This window comes from Corvus cornix, chromosome 4A (genome assembly GCF_000738735.6).
Source record: "Corvus cornix cornix isolate S_Up_H32 chromosome 4A, ASM73873v5, whole genome shotgun sequence".
NCBI classification, from domain to species: domain Eukaryota; kingdom Metazoa; phylum Chordata; class Aves; order Passeriformes; family Corvidae; genus Corvus; species Corvus cornix.
In genome coordinates this window covers 19,020,830-19,036,561 of record NC_047058.1, presented here as the reverse complement: position 1 = coordinate 19,036,561, position 15,732 = coordinate 19,020,830, and the positions used below count along the sequence as shown (strand labels likewise).

Here is a 15,732-nt window from a genome sequence, read left to right as displayed (position 1 = left end):
CCAGTGGTGCCAGGGAATTAGAGGTCCTTCCAGGAAGGAGACTCCATTCTTGCAGCACCGTTTCCTACTTTTGGAAAGGGAAATGTCTGTTCACATTTAAAGAAGGGACCTTAGTGTGAGCTGGGGGTGTTCCCCACCCCAGGAGACCCCCACACTACATGTGGCTCCTCTCCGTGCCCTGTGCAAGCTTCCCCCCAGGAGATGCCTGAGCCCTGCCAAGTTTTTAGGATGAGGGAAGCAGAGATTCAGCCGGCATCACATGAGGAAGATGCGATCACTAAACCTGCCCGTGAACACTCAGCCATGCAAACCCAGCAGGGGTTAAATCATCAGCCAGCACGAGCTGCCTTGGCCTGTCACCAAACACCCTCTGAATCACTGGATTTTCCTGTTAATTTATTCCTTTCTGATCACTTGAGCTCACAGCCAACTATGTCATAAAAACCCTGACCCAGACATGCAACAGCTTCTCTGGCTTCCCCCACTTCTGCACTTGAGGCTCTCCCAGCACCTCAGCCCGGCAGAGCTGGGCAGGACAGGGCTGACCGGGGGTGCTCGGTCCTTCCCTTGGTTCTCCCGGCTGTTTAATCCTCTTTTATTGCATCTTCTTTGCTGACAAGATTGACGTGGCCCTGCCGTGTTTCCCCAGCTATTCACACGTGTAGGCACAGCCTCGGGGGATTGCAGGAGCCTGAGCAACCACAGCCCAACTGCTTCAAAACAAAGAGGGGCATTTGCATTTTCGGATAATCAGGGTCACTTCCCTTTTTTTCACAGCGCAGGAGGTGGAAGGATGGAGCTGATCGTGTTGTCCGTGGTATTTCCCCACAGATTCAGGGCAAGCACAGAGTTTACCCCATTTCTTGTAAAATCCAGACCCTTACCAGCGCTTCGTGCTGTGGGTCCACGAGCACCATCGCACTGATGGCATCAGGAATCCAGCTGGAGCCCTCAGGATCCTCCAGGAACCAGTCAGATCTACATGCTAAGGCAAAGCAGGAATAAATTCTTACCTCTGAGGATGGTAGTGGTGAGATTTGCTGAGCAAATCCCCCAGGGCAGTTTTTTGGTGAGATGTTAATGCCCCTCGTGGGAAGAGCCAGGGTGTTGACATCGATGATGTGTTGGGATTCCCACTGAAATAAGTTTGTGAGCCCAGATACTCCTACACCTTGAGTTTGGTGAGGGGGTTTAGGTCAGACTTCATTCCAGGGCTGAACTGGTCCCTTCCCATCAGTGAAACCCACGGAGTGATCTGTGCTCAGCCTGCAGGGTGCTGGAGGAGAGGGAGGCTCTACAAACACAGGATGGCAGGAGTTAGTTTTCACCTGGCTCTGATGGATAAAGCCCCAGTATCATTTATTCCATCTTGCCTCGATTAGCTTTTCTTATCACACGAGGAATCATTATCTTAATGTCTGGTCTAATGACATCAGGCTGCGGTAGCAGACTTGATAAATAGACTCCAGAGGCTCGGGTTAGCTCAGTGTGTGTAGGTAGATGTTGTGGTTGTCTGGGGAACATCAGGACATGAGATGATTGTTTCCTCCTGCATTTCTCAAGCTGCAGCCAGCCCTCTCCCTCCTAAACAGAGAAGGGAGGCTCGTGGTTAGAAAAGGGAGCTCAGGCATGTTCTCCTCACTGGTACCAGTGAAATCCCTTGGTGTGTAAAGAGCCATGGCTGAGGCACCACTGAAATTCCTCTGGAGCTGGGCAAATATGGCAAAGTGAGAGCTGAGTGATTCAGCAGGGAGGTGTAAAGCGAGGAAATCCAGCTGGTCAGGCCTGCCTTGGGAGGCAGAGGGTTCCTGTTCTCAGCTCCATCCTCACCTCGGGGACAACCAACTCCAGACACATCGTCCTTTGCCAACCCTACACATGAGCCAGGGAGTCGTGGGGTGGTGCTTTGAGATCCTCTGTTGAAATGTGCTGAAGAGGGCAAAGGGCTGGACCCACCCAGCCAGTTCTGCTCATTTCCTTACCTTAAACTTGTTGCCATGACAGGAGTAATTAACCATACAACAATTAGTGCTCTGGAGGCGTGTCCCTGGCTTCCCCACGTGTGGGGGTTACGGTATTCAGGAGGAAACTGAATTTGTGGGGGTTTTGAGCATTTTCTAAAAGATGCAAGTCGGCTGAGCTGCTGTTGAGCTCTGAGGGAGCTGGAAGGTTCCTTAGGCAGCACTGCTCCCTTTCCTCGGCCAGGGCAGAACTGCCAGCAGCGCTGGCGATGTCATTGTCCCCTCCCCAGCTCTGGCTAATGAGCAGCGTGAACCCTGGACAGCAGCGTGGGGGGAAAAAACCTGGGAGGTAGCTCCTGATCAAAGGATAAGCTAAAATCTCCTAGGTGGAGGATGGAGTAAACAGCTTGTAAGGCAAGTTTCCATGGTTATGTGGAGGAGATGTGCGTGTTCTCCGTGTCTGTGTCGTGTGAGCCCGGGGAGGGGCAGTGTCCTGCTGGATGATCCGTCTGCACGTGTCCCTGTGGATTGCCTGTGAGTTACCAGCATGCTCCCAAACCTTCACGTGCTGCTGAAATCGTGTTGTCACCTCAAAGAGAAGAGACACTTTGGAAAAAAAAAAACAAAACAAACCAAAAAACCCCAAAAAATAAAATCCCAGCCTAGAAGGGGAAAACGAGACAGTTTCAAATCTTTTTTAATTGTTTCCTTCTGAGCTGAGAAATCCAAAAGGCTCCAAGTGACGTTGCCTGGTGCTATAAAAAGACATGATTTCAAGTGACAGCGCAGCATCTCTCACCAGTTTTGTCTAGCCAAATTATGAATCTGGGAATTTTCTTGTTCTCCTCGTGAGCAGCTCTCCCAGCCCCGCCCTGTGAGCGATGCGATCCTCTGTGCAGCTGCAGCCGCGCTGCAGAAGGAAGCACGAACCAGCAGAAGGAGCTCCAGCTCTGCCCATGGGGTGGAGTTGGCTGCTGTGCCTGGAAATCGTTCCTTATCCATCGATTCTTCCCTTTGTGCTTTGAATTCCGCTCGCCACGCAGCCCAAAATTGCCTTGGAAAAGAGCTGTGCTCATTTCTTTCTGGTGAATTGCAGTGGAGTTATGGCTTTGCATATTAAAAAAAAAATATCCCTCAAGAGACAATTTTGCACGATGGCCCCAAGTTCTGATGAGGGAACAAACCACTTCAGAGCAGAACAGAAAAATACCTGCCTGCCAGACTTCTCCCAGAATTGCTCTTTCTCAGGATTTGAAGATGTGCAGATTAGGTGAATCTTCCCCTCCCAGCCCCCACTTTCTGTGTTCCAGAACATGGATATGTCCAAAAAAAAAAAAAGAAAAGTCATTCTTGGGGCACCTCAAGCTATGGCAAAGTGCTGTCTCACAGTTCCACAAGGAAATGCATTCTGGAGTTACCAGAGCACAGAGGCTTTATCTGCATGTCCCACACACGGCGATGGTGCATGTCCTTGACATCCACAGGTTTGATGTTCAGGCCACTGGATAAATGAGAGAAATACGAAACCTTCAGCTGCTTGTGCAGATAGAACCAGCCAGGAGCTTTTGGCATTCATCCAGCCCAGATGTTGATGCCAGTAGCCCAGATGTTGATGCCAGTAGCCCAGATCCACGGGGCCACACGTACAACTATGGGAAGAGCTGCTCTGCTGAGGGAAGGGGCAGGGTGTGCATGGGGGTGTTTCAGGCAAGGACAGACATTTTTCAGGAGTTTTGGGAAAGAACTAAATGGGGTTTGGCAGTGATCTGGCCAGGGGAGTCTGCCCTTTTCCCTTTTGGAGAAGACAGACTGTGGATTCCATTCCTTGCAGTGTAACTCCATCACTGTCAGTAGATATCAGCCAGACTGTCCTTCCTCTATTTCTTCACCTTTCCAAGTGCACAACATTTTGCTGATCCAGGAGGTTTCCTGGCATTTTGTATCATCATTAAAATACATTAGCTCACCCTCCTCAAATTGGTTTAGAGGCAGTAAAGAGCTCAGCCCAGCAAGGCTGGGTGCTCTGCAGCCACAGGATGCCAAAGCCATGGGGCTAAAGCAAGGTGGCTTTAAGGTCTCACAAAGCTAAGAACCATTCCTGTGTCCCCCCCCAGCAGCAGCTTTAGATTCACAGCTCTCCTGTTGTAGAACATGAGTAATTTTGGTGACACAAGGGACTGTTTGCCTTTGAGGTAATTCCTGGTCAGGCTGAGAGCCAAAGCAGATTTATTTCCCAACTCTAGCCATGTAAGGGACCTGTACCAGATCCTCACCTTCCCACAGATCCTAAAATCCCTCACCAGTCTCTGCTGGGAAAATCAGCCGAGGGCTGGTGGCCTCCAGGAGAAGGTTGGCACTCCTGTGTGGGCTCAGGGCTGGAGTTTGCCCTCCAGAGCAGCCTCTCCAGTTGGTGTCACTGGCCACGTGTTGGCCTGCCTGGAGCAGGGCAGCTCGGAGCAGGACAGTGCCAGGAGAAGGGATGGGAGAGGTGGGCAGAGAGGAGCTCAGTGCCCTGCCCTTGTGGGTTTCAGTCACACAGTGACTGAAATTCAAGCTGTTCCTTGGAGTTCTGTGCCAACGAGGGTGGTGCAGACGTTGTGTCACATTTCCTACAGCCACCCCTGCCCAGGTGTGACCCCAGCACAGCTCTGGGGCTGCCCTGGGCTCTGCAGGTGGGAGACAGGAGCTTGGGAACACGGAGTAGAGAACTCATTGATGAGTAGCTATTCCAGCATGCAGGTACAGATCATCCAGAACATCCAGAACATCTCCAGGTCGATCTTTCCAAATAAGTTTGAAATGCTAACCATGAAGAATTCATTAAAGGTTAATGAGTGTGAATTGCAGAGCGGTTTTTGCCCACTGTAAGGAATGATCTTGGTTATTCTCTACAGTGGACAGAGAGCTGCACAAAATACAGTAAAGAAGGAGAAATCAGTTAGAATTACTCAAGACATCTCCATTTGGTCTGAAACTTTTGAGGATTTTCACCCCTGATCGGTAAATTCTGTAGCAAGGAGAAGCGAATCAATTCTCTTCCCTAAAGACACGCCTTAGTTTGTACCCAGAAGAGGCCCTGCCTGCCAAAGCTGTGTGGTGAGCTCTGTGGGTACCCTCGTGAGGCTTTCCCTGTGTGTCAGTGCCCGTCGTGTGCCGCCGTCCGTGCCCGGCCAGCGCTGGTGTGTCTGTGTGTGGTAGGAGCCGCATTGCTGTGCACACCTTGCTCTGGTACCTGGGTGCTAATCACCGTATTTTGCCTTCTCCAGCACCTTCCCAGCCGAGGATCTCAAAGTGTTTTACAAACATTAATTAATTTAGCTTCACAACCCTCCTGTGAGGTAGGTGGGGGATGCCATCCCGCTGTCCAGATGAGGACACTGAGCTGCTCGGGGACAGTGGCCTCCCTGCTGCGGTTAAAACCCGGGGAGGCGACGGCCCCGAGCCGGCCCTCGCGAAGCCTCGCCCGTCCCGCGGCCCCGCAGAAGGAAGAGCAGTTCTGCATGATCCAGAGATGGCCAGAGCTTACAGCAAGCTGCTCCACAGCCCTGCTCCTCTCTCCTTCCTGCAGTCGTGGTTTCCAGCCGGCCCCGCTGCCCTGAGGCTGAAGGAGGGGTTGTCCCTCGTCAGCGGCGTTGCGGGGAAGGACATCCAGACTGTGTCACTGTGCCCTGTAGGCCACGCTTTGGTGGTGACACACATCCCTTCTGTTCCACTTCAGTCACCCAGAGCCACCCTTTCCACACCATTCTTTACAACAGGTTGCTGAAGCCCCCTCGTTCCGTGGGAAAGCTGTAAGGGCAGCATCCCCTCTCCCCGTTCCTGCACAGGAGCTGTGGCTCACCTGTGTGGGAATTAAACACCTCAACCCTAAAAGTGTAGCCTTCCCAGTCCATCCATTGCTGCCAGTTTGGATTGAGCAGAATCAGCCTTTTCTGCGTTGCGTGCAGCCGTTTTGGGCTGAAGCCAGACTGGTGAATTGAGAACAAACCCTATGGAAAAGTCCTAAAGAATGAGTTGCCCTCGGTGTAGGCTCATCCCTGCAGGGTAGGGCTTCTTCCACAGCAGCTCTGCTCCGTTCCGTGCGGGAATCGGAGCGGGGCCGTGCTTGGGGTCGTGCTCGGGGCTGGTCAGCGGGGCATGTTGGGGCAGGGCTTTGTCCAGGGATAGCTGGGAGGGAGGGTGAGCAGGAGCCCGGAGCAGGAGATGTTAAATTGGAGCGGGCGAGCGGCGCGGTCGTCGGCCTCGGTGCGGGCAGGGCCTGGCCCGGCTCTCCTTGCTCACACAGGACTTTTCCATGAGGGCGGGCAGAACTCTGCCCAACAAAAGTAATGGATCCTGTCCCAGTCTTGGAGCCTTGGTGTAGGGAGGCAGCCTCGGAGCCGAGAGGTCAGGCAGGCGCCGCGTTCCTGGAGATTGGCCAGCCCTGGCACGTCCTGGCCTGTGGGACCCGGTTATGAAGCGATAAGAAGCGATAAGAAGCGATAAGAAGCGGTAGCATGACAAAGAACGACTATTGACCCAATTTCTCTTTGACTGATCTGTTTCTTTTTCCCCCCAATCATCGATGCAGGTGTGAGCTACTCCAAGTCGGTTCCTCCAGCCTACCCACCACCCCAGGATCCATTAAATCAGGGACAATACATGGTGACAGATGGCATATCCCAGTCCCAGGTCTTCGAGTTCACCGAACCCAGACGCAGCCAGGCACCATTCTGGCAAAACTTCAGCAGGTTAACACCATTCAAAAAATAATACCTAGAGAGATGGAGAATTTTAACTTAAAAGAACTAAAATTTAAAAATAAAAATAAATAAAATTATATTTATAGATGGACCTTTTTTCGGAGAAGCACTGTTGCAACTAAATATATATACATATATATATGTATACACACATTTTAAAAATAATAATATATATACATATATGTATATATATATAGAAGGACCAAAAACTTTTTTTGTTGTTTTTGGGAAGTAATCTGCTACTAGATACTAGGAAGCACCAATGATTTCTAACCATGTGACCTGTTTTATTTTATTTTACTCCATTGGTTGGACATCTCTTCTTTTGGTTTTTTTTTCCTGTTTTCCTTCATTCCCATCCGAGTCGTCATTGGCATCCCAGAATGCTTTCTCGCTTGTGTGACTCCGTCATGGAAGTTCCTCATGGACTACATTGGTGTATATTTTCTTTGATTTTATTTATGGGGGGGGGGTGTTGTTTGTTTTTTGGAGTGCTGGGAGGTCTCTGCTCCCTCTCCCTCCCTCTCTGTCCCTCCCTTGGCTGTCCCCGAGTCCCCACCCCGGGAAGGGCCCGGCCCTGTCCCCGTCCTGCATCCCCTGGTCTGACTCGTGCCTGTCTGGATGTGCTCCCTGTGCTCCCGCTCCGCTGCGCAGTATTTCTCTGGCTTTAACTGTTCTCTCGTGGGCAGGTGAAACCCAGCAGAAGGGCAAGCAGCTATTTAGGAAGTGAGAGATGGGTTTTCCTCAGTTCATTTTTTGCATTTTTTTTAAGCACTTGTCTTTTTCTCAATTCGGGGTGATTTGTTCACACTCCGAGTAAGACTGAGAAAAGAGAATCAGGGGCTTTTCTTCTTTTTGCTTCGTTTTTGTGGGCTTATCTTTGATTTGTTTTCTTTTCAAGCTGAGACACTTGAAAAGCCCACTCCTATCTTTGTTTTCCATGCAAAGATAAAAGCTTAAAAACCCATGGCTTCATGCCTCCATTGCAGAGAGGAAAATTGGCTCCGAGGCTCCGACAAGCGGCCAGTTTTCTGTCTTCAGGAACTAAGGTCCCATCCTTTGGCCACGCTCAGCCTGCACAGCACCACCCTAACGAAGCCCTAATTGCCATTTGCAGGAGCAGTGACCCCAAAAGTGAGGCCCAGAAGTGGCTGCACTCGGTGCCCGCCCCACGCTGGGTCCCCCCGAGCGCTGCCCCGTTAGCAGAAGGATCCTCGCCCCGGTCCCTGGGAGTGCTCACCTGAGGTTGAACCCCGAGCTGCAGAGGAGCTGAGAGCTGCCCTCCTTGCAGGGAGCTGTGGGTGTTGCTGGGCAGTGTGGCCGTGGTTCTGTGCCCCAGTCCCAGCTGGTGCTGGGTCCTGGCAGCCCCCGTGGCTCCCAGCGGGGTCAGCGCAGTGGGTCTGCAGTGATGGATCAGCCCAACCCTCCAGGTGTCTCTTTCTCTCTCTTTTTCTCCCTCTGGAGATTCACAGCTCTATTTTTAAAGACACTTCTTACAATTTCAGCCTTGAGTACATTTGTTTGCAAGTGCAGGAGCTTATGGTTAAGCTTGTAAAACAACCATTGTCAGGAGGAGGATTTTTGTTTTTTCCTAGGGCAAATGAGACTGTTTAACCAGATTTAGAAGATGAACTTGAAATCTTTGCAGAGCTATTCTGCAAGCTCCCTTGAAAATGTGGGATGAAGTGATTGATCACGGTATTTGTCATTTTCTTTGCAATCTGATACACCACATAAGCACCCCAGGACAAAGAGTGTGGAGATTTTTTTTTTTTTTTTTTTTTGCCCCTAAGAAATCCAAGTGAATGGGAGGAGCAGAGAGTGTGATTTCATTGTTTCCATGGAGCCTGTTTTATTTCAGGGCATATTGCAAGGGTGGCATTATTTTTATTTAAATCCAAAAAGAATCTCTCTTATACTTTTGAATAATCTAGAAACTATCAATAACCAGCAAAGCCAGATTAGTGTTTTGGAGAGGAGGAGTGGCCCCTCTGTGACAGGCAGCAGCCAAACACCAGGAGTCCCAAATAGGAAGCAACCCAATTTTATATCAGAAATTATTTTTATGCTCTTTTGTATCTTCGCATTTTTATGGCCAGATTTTAATATGGGATACATAGCAAATACTGTTTTGTTTCTTTAACAGAATGGGTGTTTAAAGTAGTGCATGAGATGGGTTCTCGTCAGTTAACTGGAATGTTTTACTCTTTCTGAATGGCTGGAGAGAGGCAGAGAGAGAGAGAGAGAGAGAAAGAGAGAGAGATTCCAAAATGTTGTCAACATGATGAAAATTTCACTTACTCCTTTTGCCTTTTTAATTGCTTAGGGAAAAAAAAAAAAAAAACAACCAACCAAGTAACAAGCACATTAGTTAAGCCTGTTCATTTACTGTTTTGTGCCTCAGAGAGTGAGAATGAGACATCCATAATTTTTATGAGAAGATGCTTCCTAAATATTCAGCACTAGGAAAAAAGAAACACCACCGCCACACCATTATTTGCATCATAAATCAAGATCTGACAAGGCCACTTGTTGGACTCGCAGCTTCTTTGTTAAGTGGGAAGCCCACCCGGGGCAGCGCCGCTCGTGCTGGCGCTGGCACAGCGGCCGCAGGGACGAGGGGCTTGGCTCTCAGGCCTTCAAGAAAGCTCTTCCCCTCCATAAATTGCCAAGGTGCTGCAGGAGATGGAGCATTGGCACAAAGAAGAACCAGCACTGGGTCCCACTTGAGCACCTGCTGGGGCTTTGCCAGCAGGGAGCAGGGCTGGAGCGTGTATGTGACAGCGCTGGGAGCAGCGCGGATGCAGATGGGGGTGACTTGACTGAGCATCTGATACAGACTTTTCATTCCAATGCCAGACAGGAGGAACCCACTTCCCATTCCATATGCAGAAACAAGAGAGTTGTAACAAACTTACATGTTTACGGTATTTCTCTGGCTGAATCTATATATATATATATATATAAAAATAAAAAGAAACCCTCTTCCCTAGGTAAATGACATGCATTACCCTTAACCTAGACACTAGAACAGAGGATCTAAATTCAAGACTTTCGCCTCCCCACCCTCTCCAAAAAGTCAAACAAGAACCAACCTAGGTGCATCTAACAGTTGTAAATAGAAAATACTACATAGAGAAATATATTTGAAATTTGTTTCAGTTTCTGGATGGGCACCAGCCGTCCATTGCAATGTTATTGATAGTACACTGTGGTGCTTTGGGTTTCTGGTTTTGTTCTCTTTATGCTCTGTCATCTTTTCATTGCAGCTACATTTCAGGGAACATGTATATTTAGTAGCTATTGTAAGTTCTGCATGGCATCACCAAGCTTATTTTTCCTTAAGAAGAAAAGAAGAGTCTGTAGGAGCTTAAAGGCACTATGACGACAGGGACTTGTAGCAGAGAATTAAAAAAAAAAAAAAAAAAAAAAAAAAAAAAAGAGGTTTTTAAAATTCTAGTTTGAAGCCAAATACTGATATTTTAGTGCTTTTGGGGTTTTAACAGTAAGAGCAAAAAAAAAAAAAAAAAAGGAAAAAAAAAAAGAAAAAAAGGATTTTGGTAACCCAGCTGATCCGCACTTGCCAGTTTTATTATTTTGTTTATATTGGACTGTTTGACCCTGTCAAACAAGTGTCAAAGTTGTGTGTATAAAACAAAAAAAAAAGTGTTTAAAAAAGTGTTGTAAAGACACTGAGCCTTATGAAAATATTTATGGAATTAAATAAAAAGAAGTGAAAAGGCATCTGAAGGCATTTTAAATCATTTTCCTCAGAGCGGGGTCACCCTTCTCCCAAGGCTGAGCACGAGGCGCTGGGGTGGGGCTCCAGTGGACACCGAGACACTCGTGTGCCACCAAAAAGTAGGATTGTCCTGGAAAAATCCCCCCTGCCCTGGCTTTGTGCCCTCCCTGTGAACTGAGCGAATTGACTGATGGCAGAACCCCTGGCAGGGGCTGCTCCGAGTGGAGCTCGGATCAAACACGGGTTTAAATCCTCTCTGTCCCTGCACTTTCCCGGCTCCCGCCCCATGGCAGGACAGCCGGAATCTCCGGACAGACATCCCCGGTGTGCTGTGAGCAGCCTCAGGAGCAGTTCGGAGCCTGTGGAATAGAGCAGGGGTGGGTTTTGAGGGGAGGGAGCCCGGCCACACCCGGCTCTGCTGCAGAGGGTCCTGCCCTGGGACAGGGAACGGGAACATTATCCCTGGAAAGCCAGGTGCTCTCTCCAGCATCCCAGTGGCATTTCCCAGGTAAGGCAGTTGAGTTGAGTATTTCTAGATAGCCTAAAACCGCAGATTATAACCAGGAGAACGGGGTTGGGAGCGGTGCTTGTTGTCCCACAGGCACAGGAAATAATCCCAGCCAGATTGCTCCTTGTTCAGGGAGGGCTTCCCTCTCTTCCCTCTCTCCCGGGGTCCCTGTCGGGGTGAGGGGTGACCAGGGTGCTGTCACACGGCCCACACAGGTGAGGGAACCAGTCAGACAGGGCGGTGAAAAGCTACAAACGCCAAGGAGCTCTGCTCTGAGGGAATGAGAGAGAGGAGAGAGGCAAAGCTCCGGAGCTGGAGCAGGTTCAGGAGCAGACTCGCCCAGCCCTCGAACATCGCAGCTTCACATTTGCCTCCTGCTTCAGCAGCGCCCCCAGCCGAGCTTTTTTCTCTTGCTTGCATTGCTTGCAGTGGAGAGGACGCTGGGGCTGTGCTGGGGTTCGCTCTCCAAGCGATGCTGTTCCCGATGGAGTCCCTCGGGAGGAGGGCACAGCAGGGACAGCACACCCAAAATGCAGCTCGGCATCAACCCTCCCTTTGGAGAGCTCCTCTCCTCCCACACCACTGTCTGTGCAGGCCAGCAGAGTTCTTTGCCAGCGTTTTGCACTCTCCAGGTTTGCAGCTGTGGGGAAGGACGGGGAGAGCCGGGAGCGCAGGATCCGAGGGGCGATGCACCCGAACCAGCCCCGGCACGGAGGGGTGGCCAAGGAACCCCGGCAGCCGCATCTGCTCTGGGAGCAGAGCACCACCAGGGCTTCCTCGGCTTTCATTGAGCCCCTCCCTGCCCTGCAGCCTGCTCCCAGCCCGGCTTGCTTCTGCCGCAGTGGGAAGAGCCCTCCATGGCCGGGAATGCCACTGCCGCCTGTAGCTGATGGCCAACTTGTGTCTTCGTGTGATTGGTTTGGTTTTAGCTTTTCCAGCCACCCGGCATTCAGCTACTGTGAACTTTGCTTGCATAAAACAAAAACCAAAACCAAAGAAACCCATTTCAAATCTCCTTCTCTGGTGGGGAGGTTTGGGGTGTATTCCAGGGTGACAGCCCCAGGTGTGTCCAGGCCTCACCTGGAGGACAGGAATGTTGTGTAGAGCTGGAAACATCCATGGGCAGAGTGGGCTCTGGCTGCTCTTGGAGTGAATGATGTGTTTGTGACGTGGCAGGAGTGTTTGTGAAGGGTTCTGTGCACCAAATCCATCTCTGGGTTATCCCCATGGATATCTGTGGTATTATGGACGAGTGTGGGCTTTTTAAGGAATGAGACTTTCAGTCTGACTGCTGGTGCAGGGATTCCACATCCCAATCCACCCCGAACAATCCATTTTCTTGTTATTCTGTAGCTGAGGCGCAGCACCGGGTTCTGCACTAAGTGCAGCAGCGGGGCAGCATCCCAAAGCATGTAATGCACCCTCTGTGCTGGTTTATAAGGAACAACTGGAATTGCGTGTGCTGGGGAGGTGAAATGGGAATAACTGGCATTTTGAGAGTGTTTCCAAGCCCTGTCCACTGAGGGTTCCACAGTCAGTTGCTAAGGAAGGACAGGAGCTGTTGAACTGCAAATAGAATCCCCAAACCTGCAGGTACAAGTTGTAAAACTGGCTTTATTTGTCTGCACCTCGTACCTTTGCTGCAGGAAAGAGATACAAGGTATTTCTGAAATGCTTTTAATGTTCACATCCTTTTTTCTTCCAGCTCTCTCCAGGCAAAATCCATCCTGGTGAAGATTTGCACCTTCTCCTGTCAGAGCCACAGGAGTCTGTCACCTCCTGGAGGTTTCACAGATCTCTGGGCTCAGCCCTTTCCACAGGCTGGAAATTGCTCAAAAGCTTTCCCTGTTTCAAGAGCCCCCCAGGGCACATCCCCAAATTTCCCTCCAGCCCCTCACAGTCCAAAACTAGGGTGGCCTGTGTGTTGTCTGAGAGACATGCAGCACTTTCCTCTTCCCCTACCACCAACAAAACAGGAACAAGACAGGGGACACTGGGGAGGATTTAATTTTCATTCAGGAGAGCGTGTTAAGAGTGCAGCCCTTGCAGGAACATGTGTCACAAAGAAATCATCGGTGCTGCCAGCAGTGTCTGGGGCTGGGCCATCCTGGCAGGCGTGACACTGCTGGCTGCCACAGCTCCCAGCTGGGGAGGAGCTGGGAATGGCACTCTGGGGGGAGAGGAGGGCTGGACACAGAGCTGGGACACACACGGGGATGGACACAGAGCTGGGACACACACAGGGCTGGACACACAGCTGGGACACACACAGGGATGGACACAGCTCCTGGACACACACGGGGATGGACACAGAGCTGGGACACACACAGGGCTGGACACACAGCTGGGACACACACGGGGATGGACACAGAGCTGGGACACACACGGGGATGGACACAGAGCTGGGGACACACACGGGGATGGACACAGCTCCTGGACACACACGGGGATGGACACAGAGCTGGGACACACACAGGGCTGGACATAGAGCTGGGGACACACACGGGGATGGACACAGCTCCTGGACACACACGGGGATGGACACAAGCAGCTCTTGTTCACACACACAGCTCTGCACACACAGAGAACCCTTTAACACAGGCGCTTTCTTGCCCTGTTGCTAGAAGGGCACAGACCCCTAACACACACCCAGAGCCTGTCTGGCCTTTATTCCTGTTTCACAAAAATGGGACACATTTTTGCCAGGATTTGAGTTTTCCACAACAAACCCTGGCACTAAATTCACTCATAAATAACCTCTGAGAATCAGCTCCAAGACGCTCGGTGCTGCCTTCTGGCCAGCCCTGGAAGCCAGTGGAGTTAACTTCAGAAGAGGAGTTTCGTTCTCTGTTTTTCATCTGGAGAAGCAATTACAGGATCTATTGGTGTATTTGCTTCTCTTCTTAGTTCACCTTTCCAAAAGCTGTACAGCTTTTATTCAGTAAATCCTCAGAGGGTGTGGATGTGCATTCAAGCCCTGCAGAGTCACAGGCAATCAGAAAGCAGCTGGACCTTGCCCACAGTGTGGTTTGCCCTGGGTGGAAACGGTTTAGGACTTCAGAAGGGCCTTGTCCTAAAGACAGCAGTCTTAAAGTCTGGTTTTATATAGGCTGGGTTGATACCCTGAGCCCTGCAGAAATGTGAGAGGAGCAGCAGGTTTGAACAAATAAGTCATTTACAGGAGTGGAGTCACTGCTGCTGTGTCACAAAGTCCTCTGTCACTGCTGTTCCTGCAGCCTGGGGAGACCTGGCCTCTCCAGATGAATGGGCTGGGCAGAGCTCTGCTGAGCTGCACTGCCCAGGCTGGTTTAATATCAATTTGATGCTGGCTGACCTGGACATCTGATAGCTTTTCCTCCATCAGTCACTCCTGGCAGGGAGGTTTGAGTCTGAGGAATGGTAGCATGTCTTAAAGTGGAATTGCTTTCCACACGTTTGAGCCATCACACAAGTCCTCTGTGCTCTGTTTGGAAGCTGGTTAAAGCAAAGTGCCATTTGCCTTGGTTTAGCTCCTCAGCAGCCAAACTGTGCTTCTTCTGTGCCAAAAAAGAGCAGCCTGTGCTGAAAAGAGCTGCCATCAAAGCTCAGGTGGCAGGAAAGTGGGTGCTTTTTACAGAGCCCTAAATCAGCAAAGGACAAGACAAGCAAATTGCACTGATAGTGCAGCTGTCAAAATCTCTGTCACTCGCTGCCTTATCTGTCCTCAAACACATTGTTCGTACTTTGTGATTTATTGTAGTTCATTTGTGATTTATTTTTTGGCCCTGTTGTGTTGATGTCCAGGGTATCTGTGGCCAGTGGTGCCATTACCGGGGTGGGGCTGTGTGGACAGGGAACAGGGAGGGTTTTTCCCTGGTCCCACCAAGGGGAGCTGTCACCACCTGCCTTAACCAAGCCTTATCCCGCAGGCTGCTTTTTCAGGGAGTACGTGACCAGCGCTCTGCTTTCCTCAAAGTCTCACTCCCCCACAGATCCAGGGCAGCACGAGAGGAGTCCCTGGCCAGCCCTGCTGCTGCGGTGGTTTCGTGCAATTCAGAGGAAATCCCGACTCTTTGGACCAGAAAAGGAGAATAGGAGCACATACAATAAATACCCGTAGCTGTGCTGGGAGCCCAGAGGGGGCCGTGGCCTCTGGTTCTGCCCCCAGCAGGGATTGTCCCCGTTCCCCAAGGACTGAGCAGGCTCCCCACAGCCCCACCGTGCCTGGTCCTGCTGGATGTGCTGCTGGAGGCACCTGCTGCTGCCTGGGGACAGGTGACTGTGACGGGGATGCTGAGGGGCTGTGGCACTCCAGGTTTGTGGCACTCCAGGTTTGTACCCCCTGGCAGCCCCTCCCTGGCTGGCATTCCGTGGCTGTGGAACTCACAGCCCGCTGGTCAGGTGGGGCAGAAGGAAACGGATGGAGAGGAGCAAGAAGTGTTGGATGGCCCCAGGCCTGACGTGTCCCGCTGGCATTCCTGGTGTCCCGCTGGTGTTCCTGGTGTCCCACTGGTGTTCCTGGTGCTGCCAGGGGCCCTGGCCGTGTTTCTCCTGTCCCAATGCACCATTAAACAAGTTTGATTTTGCTGCCTGCTTACAGCTGAGTGGTTTCGGCCTCCAAAGGGCTCCATTAAAGACATCCCTGGCTGTGTGGGGTCCCAGGTGGGTTTGTGCTGGAGCAGGGGGGGAACAACACTTCCCTGGCAAAGGGAAATGGGCGCTTGGATTCTCCCGGCCGCTCCTTGCACCTGGGACACGCTGACTGCTGATTTCCAGCACAGGGGAAGCCAGCCTGGCAAG

General features: G+C 51.0%; 1 protein-coding gene across 13 annotated transcripts in view; it reads left to right on the top strand.

Annotated features, from left to right (window-relative positions):
- ARHGEF9 (Cdc42 guanine nucleotide exchange factor 9) overlaps positions 1-15,529 on the top strand; it is a 197,605-nt gene extending 182,076 nt beyond the window's left edge. For 9 of the 13 annotated variants that reach the window (XM_039572097.1, XM_039572104.1, XM_039572108.1 and 6 more), the window contains 2 exons: positions 6,532-6,691; positions 14,925-15,529. In XM_039572097.1, coding sequence (XP_039428031.1) covers positions 6,532-6,691; positions 14,925-15,027 — 263 coding nt within the window. In that variant the 3' untranslated portion in view covers positions 15,028-15,529. Of the gene's footprint in view, positions 1-5,227; positions 5,300-6,531; positions 6,692-9,107; positions 10,448-14,924 lie in introns of those variants that run through there. The other 4 variants (XM_039572098.1, XM_039572101.1, XM_039572099.1 and 1 more) reach the window with 4 other exon arrangements.
- Positions 15,530-15,732: the final 203 nt, after the last annotated feature.